The 25,088-nt window shown below is 49.2% G+C and overlaps 1 protein-coding gene across 2 annotated transcripts in view; it reads right to left on the bottom strand.

Moving 5' to 3' along the window:
* Positions 1-25,088, bottom strand: part of SLC26A7 (solute carrier family 26 member 7) — a 96,999-nt gene that overhangs the window by 30,888 nt on the left and 41,023 nt on the right. For both annotated transcript variants that reach the window (XR_012320170.1, XM_073679575.1), the window contains exons 13-14: positions 24,175-24,288; positions 18,532-18,580 (exon numbers count right to left, since the gene is read on the bottom strand). Coding sequence is in view for 1 of the 2 variants with exons in the window: in XM_073679575.1 (XP_073535676.1) it covers positions 18,532-18,580; positions 24,175-24,288 (163 nt within the window). In the remaining variant the exon portion in view is untranslated. The remainder of the gene's footprint in view (positions 1-18,531; positions 18,581-24,174; positions 24,289-25,088) is intronic.

The following is a 25,088-nucleotide window of genomic DNA, read 5'->3' as shown; positions in this document are numbered from 1 at the left end:
GTCTCTCTCGCCTGTACTCCTTGGTTGTCCAACGAAGTGTGCCCTCTGCCACCAACGTTTGAAGATGGGAATTTTTTTAATAGTTCCACAACAAAGGCCTTCTGATACAGCCCCATTTTTGTAGACCTATCCGCCTCAGGAATAAGAGATATAAAGTTCTCCTTGTAGCGTGGGTCTAGAAGTGTCACCAACCAGTAATAACTGTCACCCAAAATTTTGAGAACGCGAGGGTCATGGGAAAGGCAGCGTAACATAAACTCGGCCATGCGTGCCAGACTACTAACAGGCAAGACTTCCGTGTCCTCACCAAGAGGATGACTGACCATGCTCTCCTCCTCCTCTCTGTCCTCTGGCCATCCACGCTGAACAGACGGTATGACAGCTGTGCAGGTAGTACCGTCTATAGTGCATGAAACTAGCTTCTGTCCTTCCTCCTCCTCCTCTTCCTCACTGTCACCCAATCCACGTTGGGATGAGATGAAGCTTGGCTGTGTGTAATCACCCTGTATGGTTCCTTGCTCCATCTCATCGTGCTCCGCCTGCATCCTCTTTGATTGCGAGCAGAGAGCGTTTCACAAGACAGAGAAGCGGAATGGTGACGCTAATTATGGCGTCATCGCCGCTCACCATCTTGGTGGAGTCCTCAAAGTTTTGGAGGATGGTACATATGTCTGACATCCGTGTCCACTCCTGAGGTCTTATGTGTGGAGTCTGAACTGAATACCGACTGCCTTGTTAATGCTGGTACTCAACAACTGCCCTCTTCTGCTCACAAATCCTTCTCAACATCTGCAGTGTAGAGTTCCAATGCGTGGGGACATCACACACCAGTCTGAGCCGGAAGCTGCAAACGCTGCTGAAACATTGCAAGGGCGGCGGAAGCTGTAGCTGACTTTCTAAAATGGGCACACAGGCAGCGTACTTTAACAAGCAGATCCGGCAGCTCCGGGTAGGATTTGAGAAACAGTTGAACCACGAGGTTAAGCACATGGGCCAGGCATGGTACGTGTGTGAGCTCACCTCACCTCAGAGCCACCACCAGGTTTCGGCCATTGTCACACACGACCATGCCTGGCTGTAGGTTCAGCGGTGTGAGCCACAGATCTGCCTGCTCTTTCAGAGCTGTCCACAACTCTTCAGCATTGTGCGTTTTTTCAGCTAAGCATATTAGCTTCAGCACAGCCTGTTGCCGCTTGGCCGAGGCAGTGCTGCAGTGCTTCGAGCTTGTGACTGATGTGGTCATTTCGAAGATGGAAGCTGAAGAGGAGGAGGAGGCGGAGGAGGATGAGGTGCAGGAGTTGTAGACCGCGGGGGCAACCCTGATTGACCTAGGGCCTGCAATCCTTGGCGTCGGGAGGACGTGTTCCGTCCCAAGGTCCGACTGGGTCCCGGCTTCCACTATGTTAACCCAGTGTGCCGTCAGAGAGATGTACCGTCCCTGCCCACAAGCACTTGTCCACGTGTCCGTGGTTAGGTGGACTTTACCGGTAACTGCGTTGTGACGGCACAGCTAATGTTTTTGGACACGTGCTTGTGTAATGCGGGGACGGCACACCGGGAGAAATAGTGGCGGCTGGGGACTGAGTCCCAAGGGACGGCCTCCACCATTAGGTTGCGGAATGCTTCCATCTCCACAAGCCTAAAAGGCAACAATTCGAGCGCAAGCAGTCGTGAAATGTGAGAATTTAGTAGTATGGCCTGTGGGGCGTTGGCTGCATATTTGCGCTTGAGTTCCAAGGACTGGGGTATGGACAACTGAACGCTTCGCTGGGACAAGGACATGGACGTGCTTCCTGATGCTGCTACTTGAGAGTGTGCAACGACAGGTGCAGGGCAGGAGGCATCTTCGCATGCACCATGGACAGGGGATTAACTTGCATGCACAACAGCGGAAGAAGCAATGGTGCCACCCACAGACACTGTTCCTGGACCCTGGGGTTCAGCCCACAAAGTCGGGTGCTTTGCTGCCATGTGCCTGATCATGCTGGTGGTGGTCAGGCTGGTTGTTTTGCCACCCCTGCTGATGCTGGCCTGGCAGGTGGTGAAAATGGCCTTTTTGAGGTTATTGGCAGAGTCTTTAAAAAACAACCAGACTCGGGAAGACCTAACAGTTGTGCTGGCAACTTCCTTCGTGTTGGTGTTACGGGGAACAGTTGCCTGCCTTCTGTCTGCAGCCACCACACTGCTTCTTCCTGCCTGTTTGGGTGCTCTGCCTCCCCCCCCCTGTGTGCTGCTGTCCTCGTTCGGCATGTCCTCCTGCCAGGTTCGGTCAGTTACTATATCATCCACCACCTCGTCTTCCACTTCCGCACCCTGGTCCTCCTCCTGACTTTCTGGCAATTGTGTCTCATCATCGTCCACCTCTTGTGATACTTTCCCACCGTCGCCTTCGTGTGACCATGGCTGCTCAAATATTTGGGCATCGTTAAACGCGATCTCCTCTTGCCCGCTTCAAGTGGACCGGGCGAGAGGCCCGAATATATAATTGGAAAAGTGAACAGCTCTTCAGAGTGTTCAAGTGTGGGATCAGTTGTCTCTGGGTACTCGGCATGGTGGGAGGAAGGAGGATCAGGGTGAGGAATATGCGGTCCAGACTCACGGCTACTGAGACTTGACCGTGTGGAAGACAGTGTGGTGGTGGTGGTGGCTAAGTGACTGGAAGCATTATCCGCTATCCAACCAACAACCTTTTGACACTACTCTGGGTTCAATAGTGGTGTGCTGCGGTCCCCTAGAAATTGGGACAGGAAGGTCAGGCGAGAAGATGTGGGTGGTGTTTGTTGTGGCACATGCCTCTGCATGCACCATTACCATCACGTCCAGTTCCCCGTCCCTTGCCACGTGCCTTGCCCATTTTAAATGGAGGACAGTATCTTCCACGCTCACTACAAATGACTGAATTTGGAGCGAATTTATATGTGATCCGTGTGACGGAGAAAACACAGTTTTAAATACCTGGCCTGTAGGTAACTGGTTTGAACAGCAAACCAGTGTCAAAAACTTTACTGACACACTGAAAAAAAATTTAATGGAGGCCAGAAATGGCAGTATTTTCTGAAAACGTATATGTGATCCGTGTGACGTAGAAAACACAGTTTTAAATAGATGGATTTTTAGCGCTGTAATATGGAAAGGACCTGGCTGTATTCTGCAGTGCCAACAAGCAAATGGCGCAGAAGAAACGTGTTCTCTGGATTGCTTTTTAAGCAAATAATGAGGATTAAGATGCAAAATAAATTATTCCTGGCCCCTGAGACCTGGGCCTATTTCCAGAAATATCTAACAGCAGCAGCCGATAGAACTGGAATGGAGCCTCTTGTGCTATATGCACTGCAGTCTGCTATATACACCGCCTGCCTATACACCCTGCCTGCCTGATATCTCTGCAGATGGATTAGTTAGTCCTCAGAAGGACTGTTTGTTAAGATGAATATGTGTAATGTACGGTTTTTCTCCCTACACTACCTAATACACGATCAAATCTCTCCCTGACACAGCAGCAGCTCTCTCTACACTGTCTGATCCGGAGTGACTGACGAGCATGGCGTCGCCAGGTCTGATATAGACCTGATGATGCTGTGCGGCCAGCCAATCACTGTAATGCCCATAACCAACATGGCTACGGCATTACAGTGCATGGCAGACAATCCCTGCATGTTCATTGGCTCTCTAAAGAGCGCCAAACATGCAGGGAGGGGACCCGAGTTCCCGCCCGAGCAACCCGGAAATACTTGCCGAGCTTGTTGAGCACCATGATGCTCGGGCAAGTACCGAGTAGTGGCGAGCACGTTCGCTCATCATTAATTACAACCTGTGTTTAAATATTTTTGTAATCTGATTTATGTATGATGCATCAGCACTAAATAGTGTAAGTTGGTGGAGTGAAGTGAGAAAAATATAGGCATAAATTAAATTTCTGAGATTAAATAAGTAAAAATTGGCATGTGAATATGTATTCATCCCTTTTGCTACAAAGCCCTTAAAAAATTCTGGTGCAAGCAGTTACCTTCATAAGTCGCATGCTTAGTGAAAGAAAGTCCACCTGTGTACAATCTAAGGGTCACATGGTATGTCAGTATGCAAACTTTACCTTTTCTGAAAGGCTACAGAGGCTGCAACTGTTAGAACACTCCTGTTTGTTTTTGCCATCTTGTGTTTTGCAGTCACGTGACCACCTGCCTTTATATTCCAGCTCCGCCCTTATGGCTGTGCTGGACTTTCTCTGTCAGTTCGCTTGGTCCTCTGGGACCTCTAGTACATTTTTGTCAGTTTGTCTTTTTGTGTTCTGCAACAACTTCTCCGTTTAGGAGGTGTTCCATTTTTGTCCCAGTCCTTAGTTCTTTTAGGGACCCCTCCCTTAATTCTATAGGTCTTCATTCAGACTAGCCGAGGACTAAGGCGGGTCTGTTCACTAGGAACAGGCAGCCCGCTACATCGTAGGGATTCAGCTTAGTCTTACTGTAGGGACAGCTTTCCCCAATCTTTCCTTAGTACATGTTGCAGATCATAACAGCAACATCATTAAGCCTCTAACCAAACCACTAACCAAACACCATGAAGACCAAGGAGATCTTCAAACAAGTCATGGACAAACCAACACTCCTCACCCCAAGAACACAATCCCCATAGTGAAACATGGTGGTGGCAGCATCATGCTGTGGGGATGATTTTCATCAGCAGGGACAGGGAAAATGATCCGAGTCGAGGGGAGGATGGATGGTGCGAAATACAGAAACATTCTTGCTCAAAACCTGTTTGTCAGTGATTTGAGACTGGGACGGAGGTTCACCTTCCAACAATGCAATGACCCAAAGCTTCCTGCTAGAGCAACACTAGAGTGGTTTAAGGGGAAACATCTAAATGTTTTGAAGTGGCCTAGTCAAAGCCCAGACCTTAATCCAATTGAGAATCAGTGGTCAGACTTGAAGATTGCTGTTCACCAGAGGAAACCATCTAACTTGAAGGCGCTGGAGCAGTTTTCATTTGAGAAATGGGCAAAAATCCCAGTGGCAAGATGTGGAAAGCTCATAGAGACTTATCCAAAGCGACTTGCAGCTGTAATTGCTGCAAAAGGAGGCTCTACAAAGTACTGACTTTAGGGGGGTGAATAGTTATGTACACTGAAGTCTTCAGTTATTTTGTTCTATTGGTTGTTTGCTTCACAATAGAAAGAAAACCAAATGATCACAATTGTAAGCATGTTCTTTACATGAACTGATGCAAACCCTGAAAAAAAATTGTGAAATTCCTGGTTGTGAGGAAGCAAAACACAAAAAATGCCGAAGGGGGTAAATACTTTCAGAAGCTACTGTAATAATATAACAAATAGAAAATGTAATAGTTAAATTCTACTGACAGCAGCTTGATCTGTAATATGACTTTTTAGAATATCTAACACTTCTGCGTTTCAGTCTTTGATATATCGTCTTCAAATCTGCTTTGATATAGAACCATCAAAGTTAGAATCACGTGAACAATAAAAGCTCATGGAAACTATATTTTGCTACTTGCAAGTAGTTCTACAGGAAATAGTTAAAAAAGTCACACTATAATCGCTCCACCCCCTGAAGGTGTTTTTTTCCGAAATGTGCGTTGGTACACTAGGGTGTACATTGTGGGACATGGGTAATACACTATATTCTTTATTATATGTTCGGTCTGTGTTTGCCATCTATGCAACTACTATCTACTGATTTCACATGGTTGCACATGGATACACATGATATAAGTAACAGATCTAGTATAATTGTATCCATATGTACCCATTACCTTGCGTGAGACTCACACTTATATTACTATAATCATTACTTTATTATCTTGTAAGGTGTTGGCTACACACAGGTACACAACAGCTGATAGTAGGTTACATATATATATATATATATATATATATATAATTTTTGGCTTCATGACCACACTATTTAATCACTAGTTTCATTACATTCCATGTATCCATTTCTTGTCTCCCTTTTTTCTTTGAGCTCATTCTGCTAACCTCAATTGATTTATATACCATATTTTTCAGACTATAAGATGCACTTTTTTACCCCAAATTTAAGAGGAAAATAGAGGGTGCGTGTTATAGTCTGAATGCAGAGTTGTAGCAGTGGTGGAGCAGGGTCCCTTCCTCAGGAAGCCAGCGGCGGCAGAAGTGTGGCGATGCTGCGGGCCTGGTGTAGGCGGTGAGCAGAGTGGAGTACATCATTGCTTTCCCAGCGGCCATCTTCCTGAAGCAGTGGGCCGCCGGAGTTGGCGTGTGCGCAAATTGGGACCTTGGCCCAGCCGAGATCTTAATCTGTGCACGTGCCGCCAGAGGCGGCCATTTTCCTGGAACTGCGAGCTTCAGGGAAATGGCCCCCTCCGGCGGCATGTGCGCATATTGAGATCTTGGCTGGGCTGAGATCCCAATCTGCGCACGCGTGGCCCACGGCTTCAGGAAAATGGCTGCTGGAAAAGCAATGATGCACTCCGCTTTGCTCACCGCTGATACCTGGCCTGCAGCATCGCCACAGTTCTGTGGCTGCCGGCTTCCTGAGAAATGGACCCTGTTCTATGCGAGATGACTCGCCCCCAGAGCCGAGGGGTACTCGGCAGCCGGGCCTATGGATGCCGATGGGTGATATCACGGTGGCTGGCCCAGTCCGTGGCCCAGGGCGGTCAACAAAAAGGGGAATTATTTATAATGGATTTGTAAAGTGTTTGTGACGCCACCTGTGGAATGCGGCTAAAGGGAGCCGCCACTGCGGGCAGTCCTCTGAGGCAGATGTTAGGGCAGCTTGTGATGGAACGGCTCCCCACAGGTGGCTAGGGCCTCAGGGCAGCGTGGGGGGTAATGGATGGTGGTGCAGGGGAGATGGGACCCAGCCGGGTCAGAGGAAGAACACACACACACACCGGGGCTAGTTTCAGTACCTTTACTGCAGATGGTAGTCAGGTACGGTCCGGGGTACTTGTAGGTGGTGTGCACTTCTGGTATTGCTCCCCAGTGAGCGGGTGTAAGGCCTCCTTTCTGTATCTTCCTGTCTCTCTCCCTGGAGCTTCTGACCTGCCTGGAACAGGGTCTAGCTCCCTTGATGTTTCTTTCACCCGTCTTGCTTGGCAGCGAGGGCTTTCCCACTGGTTACCACGATCCCTGGTACCTAGTCCTCTAAATAGGCGGTATTCACAGGTGGACTGAGGGATATGAAATCCTACTCAGTATGCCGGATTCCCTACTGGGCATGGAGGTCCCAATAGGCTCGGGCCCGGTGCCCGGCTTGCAACAGGGGACGAACCCTCTGCGGTTCCTCTGTCCCTCATGGCTCTTCTCTTCTCCTTGCCTTCTAGCCCACTCTAGGCTCTCACTGGCCAGACTAGCCCGCAACTTGGGCCTAGCCTGGCTTTCAGCCACACAGACTTCAGCTTGTCTGGTGCTGCAGCATCGTGTCACACTGACTGCTTCCTACTAACTGACTTCCTGAACTCCACCCCCAGTATATACAGTGCCTACAAGTAGTATTCAACCCCCTGCAGATTTAGCTGGTTTGATAAGATGCAAATAAGTTAGAGCCTTCAAACTGCAAACGAGAGTAGGTTTTATGAACAGAAGCATAAATCTTACAAACCAAAAAGTTTTGTTGTTCAGTTGAATTTTATTAAATTTTAAACATAAAAGTGTGGGTCAATTATTATACAACCCCTATGTTTAATATTTTGTGGAATAACCCTTGTTTGCAATTACAGCTAATAATCGTCTTTTATAAGACCTGATCAGGCCGGCACAGGTCTGTGGAGTTATCTTGGCCCACTCCTCCATGCAGATCTTCTCCAAGTTATCTAGGTTCTTTGGGTGTCTCATGTGGACTTTATTCTTGAGCTCCTTCCACAAGTTTTCAATTGGGTTAAGGTCAGGAGACTGACTAGGCCACTCCAATACCTTGACTTTTTCCCTCTTGAATCAGGCCTTGGTTTTCTTGGCTGTGTGCTTTGGGTCGTTGTCTTGTTGGAAGATGAAATTACGACCCATCTTAAGATCCTTGATGGAGGAGCGGAGGTTCTTGGCCAAAATCTCCAGGTAGGCCGTGCTATCCATCTTCCCATGGATGCGGACCAGATGGCCAGGCCCCTCGGCAGAGAAACAGCCCCACAGCATGATGCTGCCACCACCATGCTTGACTGTAGGGATGGTATTCTTGGGGTCGTATGCAGTGCCATCCAGTCTCCAAACGTCATGTGTGTGGTTGGCACCAAAGATCTCGATCTTGGTCTCATCAGACCGTAGAACCTTGAACCAGTCTGTCTCAGAGTCCTCCAAGTGATCATGAGCAAACTGTAGACGAGCCTTGACATGACGCTTTGAAAGTAAAGGTACCTTACGGGCTCGTCTGGAACGGAGACCATTGCGGTGGAGTACGTTACTTATGGTATTGACTGAAACCAATGTCCCCACTGCCATGAGATCTTCCCGGAGCTCCTTCCTTGTTGCCCTTGGGTTAGCCTTGACTCTTCGGACAAGCCTGGCCTCGGCACGGGAGGACACTTTCAAAGGCTGTCCTGGCCGTGGAAGGCTAACAGTAGTTCCATAAGCCTTCCACTTACGGATGATGCTCCCAACAGTGGAGACAGGTAGGCCCAACTCCTTGGAAAGGGTTTTGTACCCCTTGCCAGCCTTGTGACCCTCCACGATCTTGTCTCTGATGGCCTTGGAATGCTCCTTTGTCTTTCCCATGTTGACCATGTCTGAGTGCTGTTCACAAGTTTGGGGAGGGTCTTAAATAGTCAGAAAAGGCTGGCAAAAGAGATCTTTAATCCACACATGTGAAGCTCATTATTCTTGGTGCCTGAACTACTTCTTAATACTTTAGGGGGACCAAACAGAATTCTTGTGGTTTGAGGGGTTGAATAATAAATGACACTCTGAATTAACTTTTAACGTTTTAAAAAAAAAAAAAAAAAAATTTGCTGCAGTGCATTTCCCACTTCCAGGCTGATCTACAGTACAAATGTCACAATGCCAAGTTAATTCCGCATGTGTCAACCAGCTAAATCTGCAGGGGGTTGAATACTACTTGTAGGCACTGTATATATATACCTGACAGGGCTCCATCTAGTGGACTTGGGTGGAGGTGTCTGCATGTATTGAGGCCACTGGGGAGAATCCCATCTGTGCAACACCCAGGAGTTCTGTGACAGCCTGCAGCCGCAGGGCGTCACACAACGCACTCTGCTCTGCCTCATCACCAACACCGGGCCAGCAGCATCGTACCGTTGGGATACCCCCTCCTCCAACCCAGGGCCTGCAGCATTGCCCCACTTCTGCCACCGCCAGCTTCCTAAAGAAAGGACCCTGCCTCCTGTGACCCTGCTCTACCGCCCCCCAGATAAGATACCTTAAATTCGGACTATAAGACAGACCCCCATCTTATAAAAATCTTTTTTTTTTTTTCGATTTTCTACCCCAAAATTCGGGGTGCGTCTTATGGTCCAGCGTGTCATCTAGCCAAAAAATACGGTATATAGGAGACAGTTTCTTGATACGCTAGTGCTTATAGCATGGCCGTTTTTATTAGTGTTTGTAAATGTTGAGTCAATAAAATTCTAATCTTTTTTTATAAATTTCTTGGAGATACAGTATATTGACTCATTTTGCCTTTGGTAGGATATATATAATGTTGAGTCTTCTTCGTTAATTATGATAGTTATTGTCTTGAAAAATCCTATTGTTCTATAAAGTCACAATATAGTGACTGGATAGTACTAGTGGCCACTATATGAAGGGTTAGCTCCAGGTTGGTGCAGGCCTTTGAGTGACTAAGTCCTTCGATCTTTCCTATTCGCCTTTGAAGAGCTAAAAAAAATGTTGTTTTAGTTCTGAGTTGTAGTTTGTCATCCCAGTACAAGGTCTACTATTGCTGAGTGAAACAGTTGTTGTGTGTCAGTAGATTTGTTCCAGTGTCCCAGAACTACTTTGGGCACTGTGAGTTAGGAGATGTAAGGAGATAGCTGTTTCTATGGCAGCTTGTTGTGAGGAGATTAATCACCTAATTTTCATACACATACACCGACCAGTAGATGGCAGCAAAGTATAGATTACGATGCATATTTATGAATCCTCAGTGTACGCACATATGTGTCACCCCAGGCCTGGATGCCACAAATATTAAAGGCTGTGTCTGAGAGCAGGAGGGAGGTTCCCTGGTCAGGGACCATTAGCATGCAGCACCTCCTGTCCCAGGCCAGTAGGGGGAGCAGATTGCCCCTATAAAAGCTGGAACTGGGGCAGGGTTAGAGAGACCAGGACCCACTTCTGAAGTGTCCAGAAGGGTTCCCAGAGGAGAGGGACAGGTCAGCAGCAGCTGAGGAGTCCGTGAGGCAGAGGAGAGACTGCGAGCCAGGGACAGAGGCGACGAGAGCCAGTCCTGGCTGAGAGAAGTACACAACCGGACATTGGGGTCCGAGGCTGTCAGGGTTGCAAGCCCAGCAGCAGAGAACCAACCCGCGAGGGATTTCAGGTCCCTTGGCCTAAGAAGCCTGGAGGCTCCACCACACAGAGGGACCAGTACAGCAAGGAGAAGCAAAAGGTACCTAAGGCCCGAGTCGCAAGCCATACAGGCAAAGTACACAGCCAGCTCAGGGACGTGGGCTATTACGCCACGAAAAGGGGGATAGTCAGCAAGAGCATAGAGAGAACGGTAGGCCTACACACTCACCCTGACCAGTGGGGCTCGCCCGAATGCTCTCAGACACCCAGGCCCATTCCTACCCAGTACTCCTGTTGGGTCATTAGTAATACCTACAATAAAGACCCTGGACTGTTTGAGGCGGATTCTGAACCCTTATTATTGCGGCCTGCACTATCACCCCCAGCATTCACATGCGCTGCCCTGAGGCTACACTCTTCCCGTGGGGAGTTATCCTATCCCTGTGCTGCACACCAACATCAGCCTCAGTGGTCTGCCTTGCAGTGGCGGTCATCCCTGACCGCAATCCACGGGTGGCGTAGTCGGACATTCATAACTCTACAAATAGACTGCCACAGTATTTGGTCTGACCACCCTGAGCCACGGGATCGGGTTGCCACTACTACCCCCATCATCGCACTGAAGCCCGGTTCCGGGTGCCCCACGGCCCAGGGGGCGAGTCAGCTTTGGCGTAGTCGGCAGGATTGTGACCAACCCGCCACAAACGGGTATTGCGCGCCTGAAAAGACTGTACACGTACCTTAAAAAGAGATTTCCCGCCATTCGGGGCCACTTCCCGCCATCCGGAGCCGTTTCCCGCCATCTTCAGCCGTTTTCCCGCCATCGGACGCCATCTTCAGGACGCCGCGTGGGAAGAAGAGGGGCGTGGACGTCAAAAACGCGCGAGACCTGAAGCTCCGCCCTACGCTGAGACGTGCCCTACGCTGAGACGCTGCGCAAGGTCCTGGAAGGAGAGAGAGCGACGCTGACGTCATCACCCCGCGACGCAAGGTCCTCACCCAGAGCATCGCGAGTGGAGCCGCGGCCTACAGAAGAGGATCGTCGGAAGGTAGGCCACGGTTAACTAGGGGGGAGGAAGATTTCGGACGCGGAGGGACCCTCTACCACCAGCATAGCCGCTGCAGCTGTGATGCCGTTCTCAATGCCCTATATCCCCAGAGCGGCCTGGCTGCCCCAGTATGCTGGTGAGTCACATACCTTGGGCGACTTTAAAGAAAGGCTGTATAGCCTGTTCAAGGTTTATCCCCTGACAGAAGAACAGAAAGTAAGCATACTAATAGGGCAGTTAACTGGTGCGGCCCAATGGGAGGTAAAGTCTTGGACAGCTGAGTAGAAAAGGACTTTAAAGGGGGTTCTGACCCGTCTGCGGGACACCTTTGACACCCGTACCTCAGCAGAAATCAAAATGCGGTTCTATGGCTGTAAGCAGCGAGCCCAAGATAGTATCAGAGACTATGCCTTAAACCTGCAAGAAGCTCTGGGAGCAATCAAACAAGCTGACCCTGGCAGCGTGCAGGACACCGATAAACTGTTGACTGACCAGTTTATAGAAGGTCTGCTGTCCAGCGCCCACAGAACCCAGCTGCGCCTGATGGCCCTACAGAACCCCGATTTGACTTTTGCACAGTTCAAAGATAGGGCAATCTGGGTGCTCCGAGAACCCGCACCAGGTGGCGCTGTAGCTTCCTGGCGTCCTGCCATCACTTACCACCAGGGGGCAGCGCCCTACCCCGCAGACCTTGTGGGGGCTGATGCGCAGGCCTTAAATCCATCCCCGCCTGCGAACCTCCACCATCAGGTCCAAGACCTAACAAAGAGTGTTGCTGAATTGACCAGGACCGTACAGTCGTTACAGATGGACCCGTCAGGACCAATCAAGCTGGCTTCAAGTCCAGAGGATGTCCCGTGGCGTCGACAGAGGAGGATCCAGTCGTTCAGAGGAAGGCCCGCCGACCGTTACACTGAGGATGGACAGCCGATTTGCCGCCGTTGCAGCCAGCCAGGACACATAGCCAGGTACTGTACTTTAAATGGGTCCGACCTGGGGCAGAGGGCCAACCCCCAGGCATAAGGTCACCAGACCCGTCTAATTGGCGCGATAAGCACGTGGAGGGATGCCCGGTCTTACCCGTAGTGCTGGACGGTATCCCCATGAGTGCACTGCTGGACACCGGGTCTCAAGTGACTACTAACCCCTACGTACTTTTCAAGCGGTATTGGAGTGACGCTGATATAACCCGTTATCCAGACGATGACTTAAGCATCATCGCCAGCAATGGCCAACCCGTGCCGCAGGTGGGGTTCAGAGAGATGACCATCAAGATTGGTAAGGTTGAACTGCCGGCACAGGGAGTGATCATTGTGGACATTGACCGTCGTGAAAGTCACCCTAAAATAACTTTGGGTACTAACGTGATTAAAAATTGTCTTTCAGAAGTAATTGTAATTTTTCAGCAGGTGGCGATGAATGCGAGCTCCAGCCAACAGAGGGTCCTCCAGAAAGAGATAAGAGCCCTGATGAGACGGCAACAGGTAGAACTGTCTGGTGGTGAGATCGGTAGCGTGAGGATGAGCGACCCGTTCCCCATTGCCATGCCTCCCAAAAGCGAAGTGATGATCTGGTGTCGGACTGCAATCGGGTTAAGAGGGAGAGACTACCAAGCCATGGTAGAACCCGTGTACTCAGACAGCAGGCCCACCATTTTGACAGCCCGGGGGTGGTTGATGTCCGCCATGGAAGGGTACCCGTCCGGATCTTAAACATCGGGGAAAGGGAAGTACACTTGCCCCGGTACGCTACACTAGCCAAATTTTTGCCGTCGAACACAATGCTCTCAGGGTCGTGGAACCCTTGCCTCCATCTCCCCCGGTGGAGGATAATGGCTCCCAGAAACACAAGGAGGACTGGTGCCAGAAACTCCACGTGGGTACTGACTCCACTCCCTTGCTCCAAAAACAAGGAGTCTACCAGGTGGTTCAGGAGTACGAGAGAATCTTTAGTAAGCACCCACTAGACTTCGGCAGAGTGAAAGGGGTAGAACACCACATCCCCACGGGGAGCCACCCACCAATAAAAGAGAGACACAGACCTGTACCTCCTGCACATTATCAGAACGCAAAGGGCATGCTAAGAGAAATGAAAGAAGCTGGGGTCATTAGAGATAGCTGTAGCCCCTGGGCAGCTCCCTTAGTTTTGATAAAAAAGAAAGACGGTACCATGAGAATGTGCGTGGACTATAGACAAATCAATCGTATCACCCATAAGGACGCGTACCCGTTACCTAGGATAGAGGAGTCTTTAGCCGCACTAAAATCAGCTAATTTCTTCTCTACTTTGGACCTTACTAGCGGGTACTGGCAGGTTCCTGTGGCAGAGGCTGACAAGGAGAAGACCGCCTTCACCACCCCGATGGGATTGAGCGAATTCAACTGTATGCCATTTGGGCTCTGCAACGCACCCGGGACCTTCCAGAGGCTGATGGAATGCTGTCTAGGGCACCGAAACTTCGAGACGGTCCTACTTTAGCTGGACGACGTGATCGTCTATTCGAAGACCTACGAGGACCATCTAAAACACCTGGCAGAGGTGTTCGAAGCCCTGGCAGGCTATGGCATGAAAGTGAAACCCTCCAAGTGCCATCTGTTAAAGCCAAAGGTACAGTACCTAGGACACGTGGTGAGTGCAGAGGGAGTAGCCCCCGACCCCGACAAGGTTACCGTCATCAAGAGCTGGCCAAGCCCCTCTAACATCAAAGAAGTGAGGCAGTTCCTCGGGTTGGTAGTCTACTACCGAAGGTTCATCCCCGGGTTCACAAAGATGGCGGCTCCCATGCAGGATCTCCTGATAGGGCAATCCAAGACCAGAAGCCAAAAGCCACCCTTCAAGTGGGACAAGCCGGAAGAGGAGTCCTTCCACCAGTTGAAGATGGCCCTCACGGGGGATGAGATCCTGGCCTACCCCGATTATGGTCAGCCTTTCATCCTCCACACAGACACCAGCAATGTGGGGCTGGGAGCCGTACTGTCACAGAATCAACAGGGCAGAGAAAGGGTGATCGCGTACGCCAGCCGGAAGCTGAGGCCCACTGAAAGAAACCCGGAGAATTACAGCTCCTTCAAGCTAGAATTCTTGGCAGTGGTGTGGGCCATCACAGAACGGTTTAAGCATTACCTGGCCTCCGCAAAGTTCACTGTGTACACGGACAACAACCCGCTGACACACCTGGACAATGCAAGACTAGGTGCCCTAGAACAGCGGTGGATGGCCCGGCTATCAAATTATGACTTCACAATCAAGTACTGGGCAGGCAGAACCAACGCCAACGCAGACGCCCTATCAAGAATGCCTCACCTACCCGAAGGAGAAGAAGACTCGGAAGAGCTGGAGGAAGTAGAGCTCCCTGCGTTCCACCGGCATGGGGCCACTCAGTGTTCTCACCGGGTAAGGGACAAAGACCTAACCACCGTCATGTTGAACCCCTTACCCCACCACAGCTGGGCTGAAACGCAAGATAGTGACCCTGCAATTCGCCGGGTGAAAGACCTGTTGACCCAGGCAGATGCTAGCCCTGGCCTGGATGCTCCAGAGGAAGCCAAGCAGTTATGGAAGGAGAAAAGCAGGCTATTCCTCTACGAGGGTAAGCTGTGCAGAGGGCTTGTCAACCACCGGACGCACGAGCTGACCTGGCAGGTAGTGGTCCCAAGACGAGATGCAGCAATGGTCCTGGAGGCCTACCATGACAGAGCGGGACACTTCGGGTGGAAGAAACTGGAGTTCCTACTGAGAGAGCGGTTCTACTGGGTCAGTATGAGAGGGGCCATAGAGAAGTGGAGCAGGGACTGCGGCCCATGCCACCTCAGAAGGAAGGACTGTACCAGCCAGAAGACACCCTTGAGGTCCATCTTCACCAGGCAGCCTCTTGAGTTGGTAGCTCTGGACCATGTGAAGTTGGCTCCAAGCCGGTCCAGCTACATCTATGCCCTCACGATTGTGGACCATTACTCCCGGTTCCTGGTGGTGGTTCCTGTTAAAGACCTGACAGCCCAAACAGCGGCCAGAGCCTTCCAGCAACACTTCTGCCGTCCACACGGGTATCCGGAACAGGTCTTGACAGATCAAGGTCCAGCGTTTAAGGCTGAAGTATTCCAGGAGTTCTGCAACCTCTACGGCTGTAGGAAGATTCGGACAACGCCTTACCACCCGCAAACCAACGGGCTGTGTGAGAAAATGAACAATATCATCATTGATCTCCTCAAGACGTTGCCCCTGGAAGAACGCAGCCTGTGGCCGGAGAAGCTGCCAGACCTGATTGACAACCATATCCCGGTGAATGCTACGAATTGCACCCCGGCTTACCTGATGCGGGCAAGACCAGGTAAGCTGCCGATAGACCTGGAGATGGGAGTCCTGACACCCGAGGACACCTCCCCAGACGCGGACTGAGATACGGAACGGCGGCTACAGTACAAGAAGGTACAAGAGAGTGTGGAGAGGAGTCTGGCTCAAGCGAGAGAAATGCAGGAGAGGCTCTTCAACCAACACGCCCCTGCTGGTCCCCTGGAACCTGGAGAGCAGGTCCTGAAGCGGAAGAGAAGGCTTCACAAGCTGGATGACCAGTGGGAGAGAGACCCGTACACAGTACTACCGTCCAACCACGACAACTGGAAGGTATGTGTAATTACCAAGGATGGAGGAGAAACCACTAGCACCGTCTCCAGAGACCACCTAAAACAGTGCCCCAAGCAACTACAGAGTCCAAGTGAAGATCAAGATGACCTTGAACCCCCAGAGGACAAGGAAGAAATGATCAGCACAGTTCTTGGAGAGTTCCCCCGGTCCTGGACTCGAATAAACGATGCGATAGTGGTACCCGTCCTACACTTCCTTCAGCCTACCCAGCAGGAGCCTACAGGAAAGCAGGAAGAACAAGAAGAACCCATGCCAGCAGCCCAAGAGAGTCAACCCTCTGCTGACAGTGAGCCTGCCATGCCTGCGTTAAGCCAAAGAACCCGCAGACAGCTGCCAGCCCTGCCTATGAACCGAGCTAGTAACTGTACCCTTAATACTAGTGTGGAAAGCCAGGTTAGACCACCACCAGACAGTGGGTTACGCAGGTCAACCCGGAGCACTAGGGGTCAAATACCAGCTCGCTGGAAGATCTAAATGTTGTATATTGCAAATGTTTTATGTTTATTACCTGGTTACTAATACTGTTTTCCCAGTTTTCCTAGATACAATGGACTGGCAGGTTATGGACGGTGAATAACCGGAACTACCATGTAGATAGCTGCACCTGGTGCCCTCTTGTGAAGATGGCCACAGAAGAAAAACCTGTCGTGGCTTGGCTCCCTTGTGGCCGAAAGTAGGTAGCTCAGCCTTGTCGCCCCGTACAAGGCCAGGAACTTGGGGTTTATGGAGACAGGTCCCCACACTGTGGAAAACTTCACCTTGTTGGGTGATATGGACACCCGGTCAAGGAAGCGCCGTGACCTTAAGGACAAAATGTACTTGTAAATATGTTATGTTATTGTTTATACCCTGTATTTGTGTTTTCTGTTAGTCCCGGAGTACTAAATTTTACTAGGGGGGAATGTGTCACCCCAGGCCTGGATGCCACAAATATTAAAGGCTGTGTCTGAGAGCAGGAGGGAGGTTCCCTGGTCAGGGACCATTAGCATGCAGCACCTCCTGTCCCAGGCCAGTAGGGGGAGCAGGCTGCCCCTATAAAAGCTGGAATAGGGGCAGGGTTAGAGAGACCAGAACCCACTTCTGAAGTGTCCAGAAGGGTTCTCAGAGAAGAGGGACAGGTCAGCAGCAGCTGAGGAGTCCGTGAGGCAGAGGAGAGACTGCAAGCCAGGGACAGAGGCGACGAGAGCCGGTCCTGGCTGAGAGAAGTACACAACCGGACATTGGGGTCCTAGGCTGTCAGGGTTGCAAGCCCAGCAGCAGAGAACCAACCCGCGAGGGATTTCAGGTCCCTTGGCCTAAGAAGCCTGGAGGCTCCGCCACACAGAGGGACCAGTACAGCAAGGAGAAGCAAAAGGTACCTAAGGCCCGAGTCGCAAGCCACACAGGCAAAGTACACGGCCAGCTCAGGGACGTGGGCTATTACGCCACGAAAAGGGGGATAGTCAGCAAGAGCATAGAGAGCCCCCCCTGACCAGTGGGGCTCGCCCGAATGCTCTCAGACACCCAGGCCCATTCCTACCCGGTACTCCTGTTGGGTCATTAGTAATACCTACAATAGAGACCCTGGACTGTTTGAAGCGGATTCTGAACCCTTATTATTGCGGCCTGCACTATCACCCCCAGCATTCACATGCGCTGCCCTGAGGCTACACTCTTCCTGTGGGGAGTTATCCTATCCCTGTGCTGCACACCAACATCAGCCTCAGCGGTCTGCCTTGCAGCGGCGGTTATCCCTGACCGCAATCCACGGGTGGCGTAGTCGGATATTCATAACTCTACAAATAGACTGCCACAGTATTTGGTCTGACCACCCTGAGCCACGGGATCGGGTTGCCACTACTACCCCCATCATCGCACTGAAGCCCGGTTCTGGGTGCCCCACGGCCCAGGGGGCGAGTCACATACAATGTATTACATCTCCTATCTCACAGGCTCCAAAGTAGTAATGCCACAATGGAACAAATCTACTGCCACAGAACAACTGTTTTACTCGGCAGCAGTAGACGGGGTACAGGGGTACCACACATATTTAGTAATGGTATGGTGGTATGATTTGGTAGTTCTGTGAATATATACTCTAAAACATTGCAAGTGTCGGTGTCACTAATAATAGTTATCAAAGGTTGTGGAACGTTTATTTCTTTGTGGATTGGAAAATGTTTATTAGCAGTAGATCTATTACAAAAGAGTCGCCAAAATATCAGGGGGTTTTACCTATATTATTTTATTTTTACCAAAAAATCACTGTCCATAAGCCTGGAGACTAATTCTTTACAAAACAGCTATAATCTCATCAAAATGTATATGTCAGCACCACACTGTGCCCGAGCTTTCTCTCATAAGCCGCTTCACTGATCTTAAAGGAATAAAACATTTCCTTACCTTTGTAGACTCCTCTGGGCATTGTCATCAGTAAAGCTCCAGTTTTATGCTAAAATACAGATCAGGTTATTCCATCTTATGATAGATAGATAGATAGATAGATAGATAGATAGATAGATAGATAGATAGATATTAGACATATATAGATACCAGATAGGATCATACAATATATGCAGACAGCATTCATGCAGAGAGAGCATTGTTCCTTCTCTTTTCTCCTCGGAGATATTTCTTAATTCTGCACAATACATAAAGGCCACATGTTGTGTATGTAGTACAGAGTTGTGGCACCTCCATGTGCTGCTATATTGTGATCTGTCTGCTGTTATATCTATGGAGCTTCTATAGGTGAATAGCTCATGTATACGCCATCCAATGTACCAAGTAATAATACAACCACGTGCATGAGGTCTAAGCTATATCGCTCTCTCCTGCTCACCTGCAGTGTAAAGCATAGGGGTAGAGCAGCAGGCTTGGCCAAGGATTAGACAGGAGAAAGATATACAGTATCTTACATTTCTTTGGACAGTGTAGCTAAACTGGACTTGGAGTCGCTAATCATATCTGTGTCCTAACAGAACCAAGCTATACATTAGATAAGAATAGAACATGAATAGGGAAAAATCCTTAAAGAGTAACTGCTGTTTTAATAATTTTTCAGACATCAATAGTGCAGATGAAAAAAATAATCTTTATAATGGATCTTATATGAAAAATCTGTTTCTTTCTCCTGGGCTGATCTTTCACTCTGTAAACTTTGTATTCAGTAATAAATTTTGTCTTCAGGGACAGTGAATACAAATTTTCCCTTTAGGGCTCGCTCCCACTTGCGATGCAATCGGATAGTACTTGGCTGAATGTTACCCTATGGTGCAGCTCACATCTGCGAATATTTGCATGCTGCGATTGCATCTGTGAATCGGATCGCACACACCCATATAAGTCTATGGGCGCTTGGAAAACATCACACTGCACTCGGATATCCCCCCAAGTGCAGTGTGATTCCCGCTGACGCCAGCAACAGAGGAGATGGAGAAATTACTTTCTCTGTCTCCTCTGCACCTGTGCTGTGATTCTCTCATGCGAGAGGACCAGAACACGGAGCACTGACACTTGGCTCACACTCGCAGCAGAGCAGGAGCCGAGTGTCATTAGCATATCACTGTTATGATCTGCTACAGGGACTAAGGAAAGACAGGAGAACTGTCCCTACAATAGAACTAAACTAGATCCCTACGATGTAACGGGGAACCTGATCCTGCGATCAGACCCGCTAAAGTCCTCGGCTAGTCTGTACGAAGACCTATAGATGTGAGGGAGGGATCCCTACAAGAACTAGGGACTGGGATAAGTTGGACACCTCCTAGCAGAAATAGTAGCAGTCAAAGACAAACACACAACAAAAAGCATAGAGGTCAGAAGACCTAGCAAAACTAACAGAGAACGGCAACAGAGCACCAAGCTAGCTCAAGAGTAGTAAATACAATGAAGTCCAGCAAGACCAGGAGGGCGGAGCCGGATTAAATAGGCAAAAATGGTCATGTGACCAGCAAACTAAAAAAAAACTAACAGGAGAGTTCTAACAGTACCCCCTCTTCTAAGAGGATTCTCCGGATCCCCTAGGCCCAGGCTTACCAGGAAACCTCCTGTGAAACGCTCTGACAAGTCTGGAAGCAGAAACATCATCCGCCCTCACCCATGAGTTATCCTCAGGTCCGAAACCCTTCCAAGCGACGAGATACTGCAAACTCCCTCTATACCGTCTAGAATTTAGGATGCGGGAAATTTCATATTCCCCGTCCTCCACCACCGGAGGAACAGTGGTAGAGGCATCACCATCCGACACATCAGCTTTTTTCAACAGAGAAACATGAAACACCGGGTTAATCTTCCAGGACGTAGGAACCTCCAACCTAACAGCAGATTGGTTAACTATCTGAAGCACCTTAAAGGGCCCTACGAACTTGGGACCCAATTTTTTAGAAGGAATCCTCAATCGCAGATTCTTAGAGGACAACCAAACCATGTCACCAACAGCAAACAAAACCTCTTGCCGTTTCCTATCAAAGTACCTCTTAGATTTTTTGTTAGCCTCCTGAACATTACCACGCACATCCGTCCAAACTCTCTCCAAATCACCGGAAAAACTCTCCTCCTCAGGCACAGCCGAAACCAATTTGGAGAATGACCCAAAAGACGGATGTCTCCCAGAACAGCAAAAAAAAGGCGAACACCCAGCAGAAGAGGATGTATGGTTGTTAAGAGCAAATTCAGCAAGTGGCAGAAACTCAGACCACCCCTCTTGATTGTCTGCCACAAAACAACTCAAGAACTGCTCAACATCCTGGTTCTTACTTTCTGTCTGGCCATTAGACTCAGGATGATATCCAGATGAAAACGACAAATGAACTCCCAACCTGTCACAAAAGGCACGCCAAAAACGAGCCACGAACAGAGGTCCCCTATCAGAAACAATGTCAGTAGGAACACCATGTAGTCTGACAATTTCCTTGACAAAGGCCTTAGCGAGTGTCTTAGCGCAAGGCAGTTTGATGAAGGGAACCAAGTGACACATCTTGCTAAAACGGTCCACGACCACCCAGATGACCGTGAAACCTTCAGAGGTGGGAAGGTCAGTAATAAAGTCCATAGCCAGATGTGTCCAAGGTGCACTAGGAACCTCCAGAGGGCAAAGCAACCCCGCAGCAGGAGCATGCGAAGACTTGGATCTAGCACACACAGTACATTGGCGCACCCACTTAATGACTTCCTTCTGCCATCCAGGCCACCAAAAACTGCGACCCACAAGTCTCTTGGTCTCAGAAATTCCTGGATGACCTGCCAACCGAGACTCATGACACTCAACAAACAAATCTCTCCTAAAGGTCCTAGGCACAAATAACCTCCCATGGGGAGTGTTAGATGGGGCATTCTCCTGAGCTTTAAGAATCTCATCCTCCAAAACGGAGTCCAAAGCAGCAATCACAACACCTTCTTGTAAAATGCTCTCCTCTTCCTCCACAACACCGACCATGGGAGAAAAGCTGCGAGACAAAGCATCCGCTTTAACATTCTTGGTACCCGGGATGTAAGTAACGGAAAAATTAAACCGCGAGAAAAAAAGTGCCCACCTAGCCTGACGGGCATTCAAGCGTTTGGCAGCATCAAGATAGATCAGATTTTTATGATCAGTGAAAACCTGAATGGGAAATTCAGCACCTTCCAAGAGGTGACGCCAGTGTTCAAATGCGAGTTTAATTGCCAGCAATTCCCGATTACCAATATCGTAATTAAGTTCAGTCTCAGAAAATGTTTTTTTTTCTTTTAGGGCTGGACTTACTGTTATGATCTGCTACAGGGACTAAGGAAAGACAGGAGAACTGTCCCTACAATAGAACTAAACTAGATCCCTACGATGTAACGGGGAACCTGATCCTGCGATCAGACCCGCTAAAGTCCTCGGCTAGTCTGTACGAAGACCTATAGATGTGAGGGAGGGATCCCTACAAGAACTAGGGACTGGGATAAGTTGGACACCTCCTAGCAGAAATAGTAGCAGTCAAAGACAAACACACAACAAAAAGCATAGAGGTCAGAAAACCTAGCAAAACTAACAGAGAACGGCAACAGAGCACCAAGCTAGCTCAAGAGTAGTAAATACAATGAAGTCCAGCAAGACCAGGAGGGCGGAGCCGGATTAAATAGGCAAAAATGGTCATGTGACCAGCAAACTAAAAAAAAACTAACAGGAGAGTTCTAACAATCACATCCGATGCCACACGCTAGTGGGAGCCCGGCTTTCCTGTTGTTTCAGCACTAATTGCCATCTCTTATCTCGGTAATGTGAAAATCTGTACTCACTGAAGACAGAATTTATTACTGTTTGTGGAATGAAAGGGAGTGTGAAGCAGATTTCTCTGATAAGATATATTTCAAAGTTACTTATTTTCATGTGTACGATTTATGCCACGTTCACACATTCAGTATCTGGTCAGTATTTTACATCAATATTTGAAAGCCAAAACTAAGAGTGGAATAAAATACAGAAGTTGTGACGTGTTTCTATTATACTTTTCCTCTGATTGTTTCTGACTCGCCCAGGGGGATAGGGGACTCGGTACCCGGGCCTTTTTACCTTGCTTAGGATGTCACGGCAGTCGGCTCCCGGGCCCGTACTCTGGGGTCTCTCTTGAAAAAGGGGGTTCTTTAGTATAAAGTTTGTTTTGTGACGCCACCTGTGGTTTCCGGTAACGGTTACCGGCGCTGCTGCAGACCTCCGAGGGTGATGGGATGGCAGCTGGGATGTTTCACCTCCCCACAGGCGAAGCGAGCCCCCGGGGCAGTGTAGATGTAAGAGATGCAGGTGAAAGATGGCCAGGTCAAGGGGAATGACGGACATGCACACAGAGGGTTTGCTTCAGTACCTTTACTGGAGTAACGGCAGGTATGGTCCAGGGTACTTGCTAGGAAGGGTGCACTTCAGGACTCTCCCCAGTGAGCGGGTATAAGGCCTCCTGGTCCGTGTCTCCCTCTCTCTAAGCTTTTAGCCAGCCTGAAACTTGGCCTAGCTTCTGTGTTGTGTTGCTCTCTCACCTGACTGCTTGGTAGTAGGACCTTTCTTTGGCAACCACTATCCCTGGACGCCGGGGCCTTTGTGGTTCCTAGTCCGTTTATTGCTGGTAGCTTCAGGTCTGGAAGCCTCCTGGTATGCTGGCTGTCCCTACTGGGTATAGAGGACCCTGTAGGCGCGGACCCGGTGTCCGGTTTGTGTCTTGGGGTGAGCCTATGATGCTCCTCTGCCCCCTCAACTCCTCTCTCCTCTAGTTACTGCCTCCAGCCACACTCGGGGCCCTCAATCCAGCAGCAGACGTGCCTCGTCTTCACTGCTCTCAGTGGCAGCACACTCTCTGAACTACTCACTGAACTGCCTGGCTCCACCCTCCATATATATATATCCCTATCAGGGCTCCCTCTGGTGGTATGAGGTGGAAGGGTGGAGGTGTCTGCATGTAATGAGGGCCTCTTGTGGAGAAGTCCATCCATGCACCCTTTTGGGTCCTGTGGTACCTGTGAACAGCATGGTGCCACATTTCACTCCTGATTTTGGCTACAAATACTGATGTAAAAAAACTCACCAAATACTGGACGTGTGAGGGTGGCCTTATGGAAAAAAAATATGACAATTATCTTGATGGACATGGATGACGTCATACACCCAATGCTGCAAATCTGAAGTGTGTGCAGTTGAAGCAGAGATCTGTGCAGACTCGTTTCACTCTTGATGGAGCCGATGGCCCGGAAGGGAAGCTGGCGCAAGCACAATGCAGGACTTTGCTCTGCCATCAGGAGGGCAGACTGAGGTGCGCCAGAGCAGGTTTGTGCTTCAACTGCACAGACTCGAGATCTGCAGCGGTGGGTGGATGACATGGAAGACATCATCCATGTCCAACAAGACAGGAGGGCTGATGATTGCACAGACAGAGGAGGCGCTGAGCACAGACCTGCAACACGCCTCACACCAACTGCACCGATTAGCATACGGCACAGGAGAATTATAAAAGGTATTTTCATGGATCTGAGGTAGAGCCTCCATCATTGACCTATCTCAATGTTTTGCTTATAATATAAAGATAATTTCCTCACCGTGCAGGATCCTCTTCTTGTTACACATTTATTGTTCATCTCCAGGACGTCCGTGTGGAATCTCTTGGCGTTGAGAAAAAACAGTGGTGACCCAATAGAGATCATTTTTAATTCCTGGAAGAAAGATAGAAAAAGGAAGTTTAGCATTTCATATACTCACATCAGTCCCTATAATGAGTGATTACCACTGGGACAAGGAGATGTAATTATGTCAAAATATTATTTGCAACTCATGTTTTTCCATTATTGTTTATATCTATAAATGTTTCCTTGGGCGAAATTAGGAATTAGTCAATAGCGCTGCCTATAATAAGAATTTAATCAAATAGTATGTTTGTAAGCGGACCCTGTATGACCCCTGTTCACCACTTTTGTTTATGACCAGCCTGTTTTGCTTTGCCTGTGTTTTATATCTTGCATCTGGCTCAATTTGTAATTATCTGATAAAGATGGGTCAGCTGCCTCTTCCCTCTGTTTCACACCTGAATGCATTTGTTAGAAGATATATTGTGAGTAGTGAGTCTGCTGACGTAGTCTGCGGTGCAGTGTATCATGCAAGTGTGTCAGACAAGTGTGATGCATGAATTAGACCTGATTTGGAACAGAAGGAAACTGGATACCCAGCCAAAGTAAACAATGTTTCTGTTTGTTTTCACTCTCTCCCCTATAGTCCTCCACTTTCTACTAACCCCCCCAGTCCCTACACCTAGTAATGAAATCTTCATCTCTCCCTCCATCCTCCCCTTCCATCTCACTTCCTCCTCAGAACAGAACTATTCCTCAACATACAATCCTGTGTCTCCAAACACAGACAGCCAACTCATGCCCTCTACCGCTCCCACCTACTAACATTTTCTCTGCTCCTCCTCACTGCCAGCGATATCTCCCCATATACTGGCCTTCCTCACCACATC

Source organism: Phyllobates terribilis, unplaced genomic scaffold (genome assembly GCF_046119375.1).
Source record: "Phyllobates terribilis strain yellow unplaced genomic scaffold, ASM4611937v1 Scaffold_4__5_contigs__length_816908805, whole genome shotgun sequence".
NCBI lineage: Eukaryota > Metazoa > Chordata > Amphibia > Anura > Dendrobatidae > Phyllobates > Phyllobates terribilis.
The sequence above is the reverse complement of the archived record's forward strand: the minus strand, read 5'-3'. Positions and strand labels throughout refer to the sequence as shown.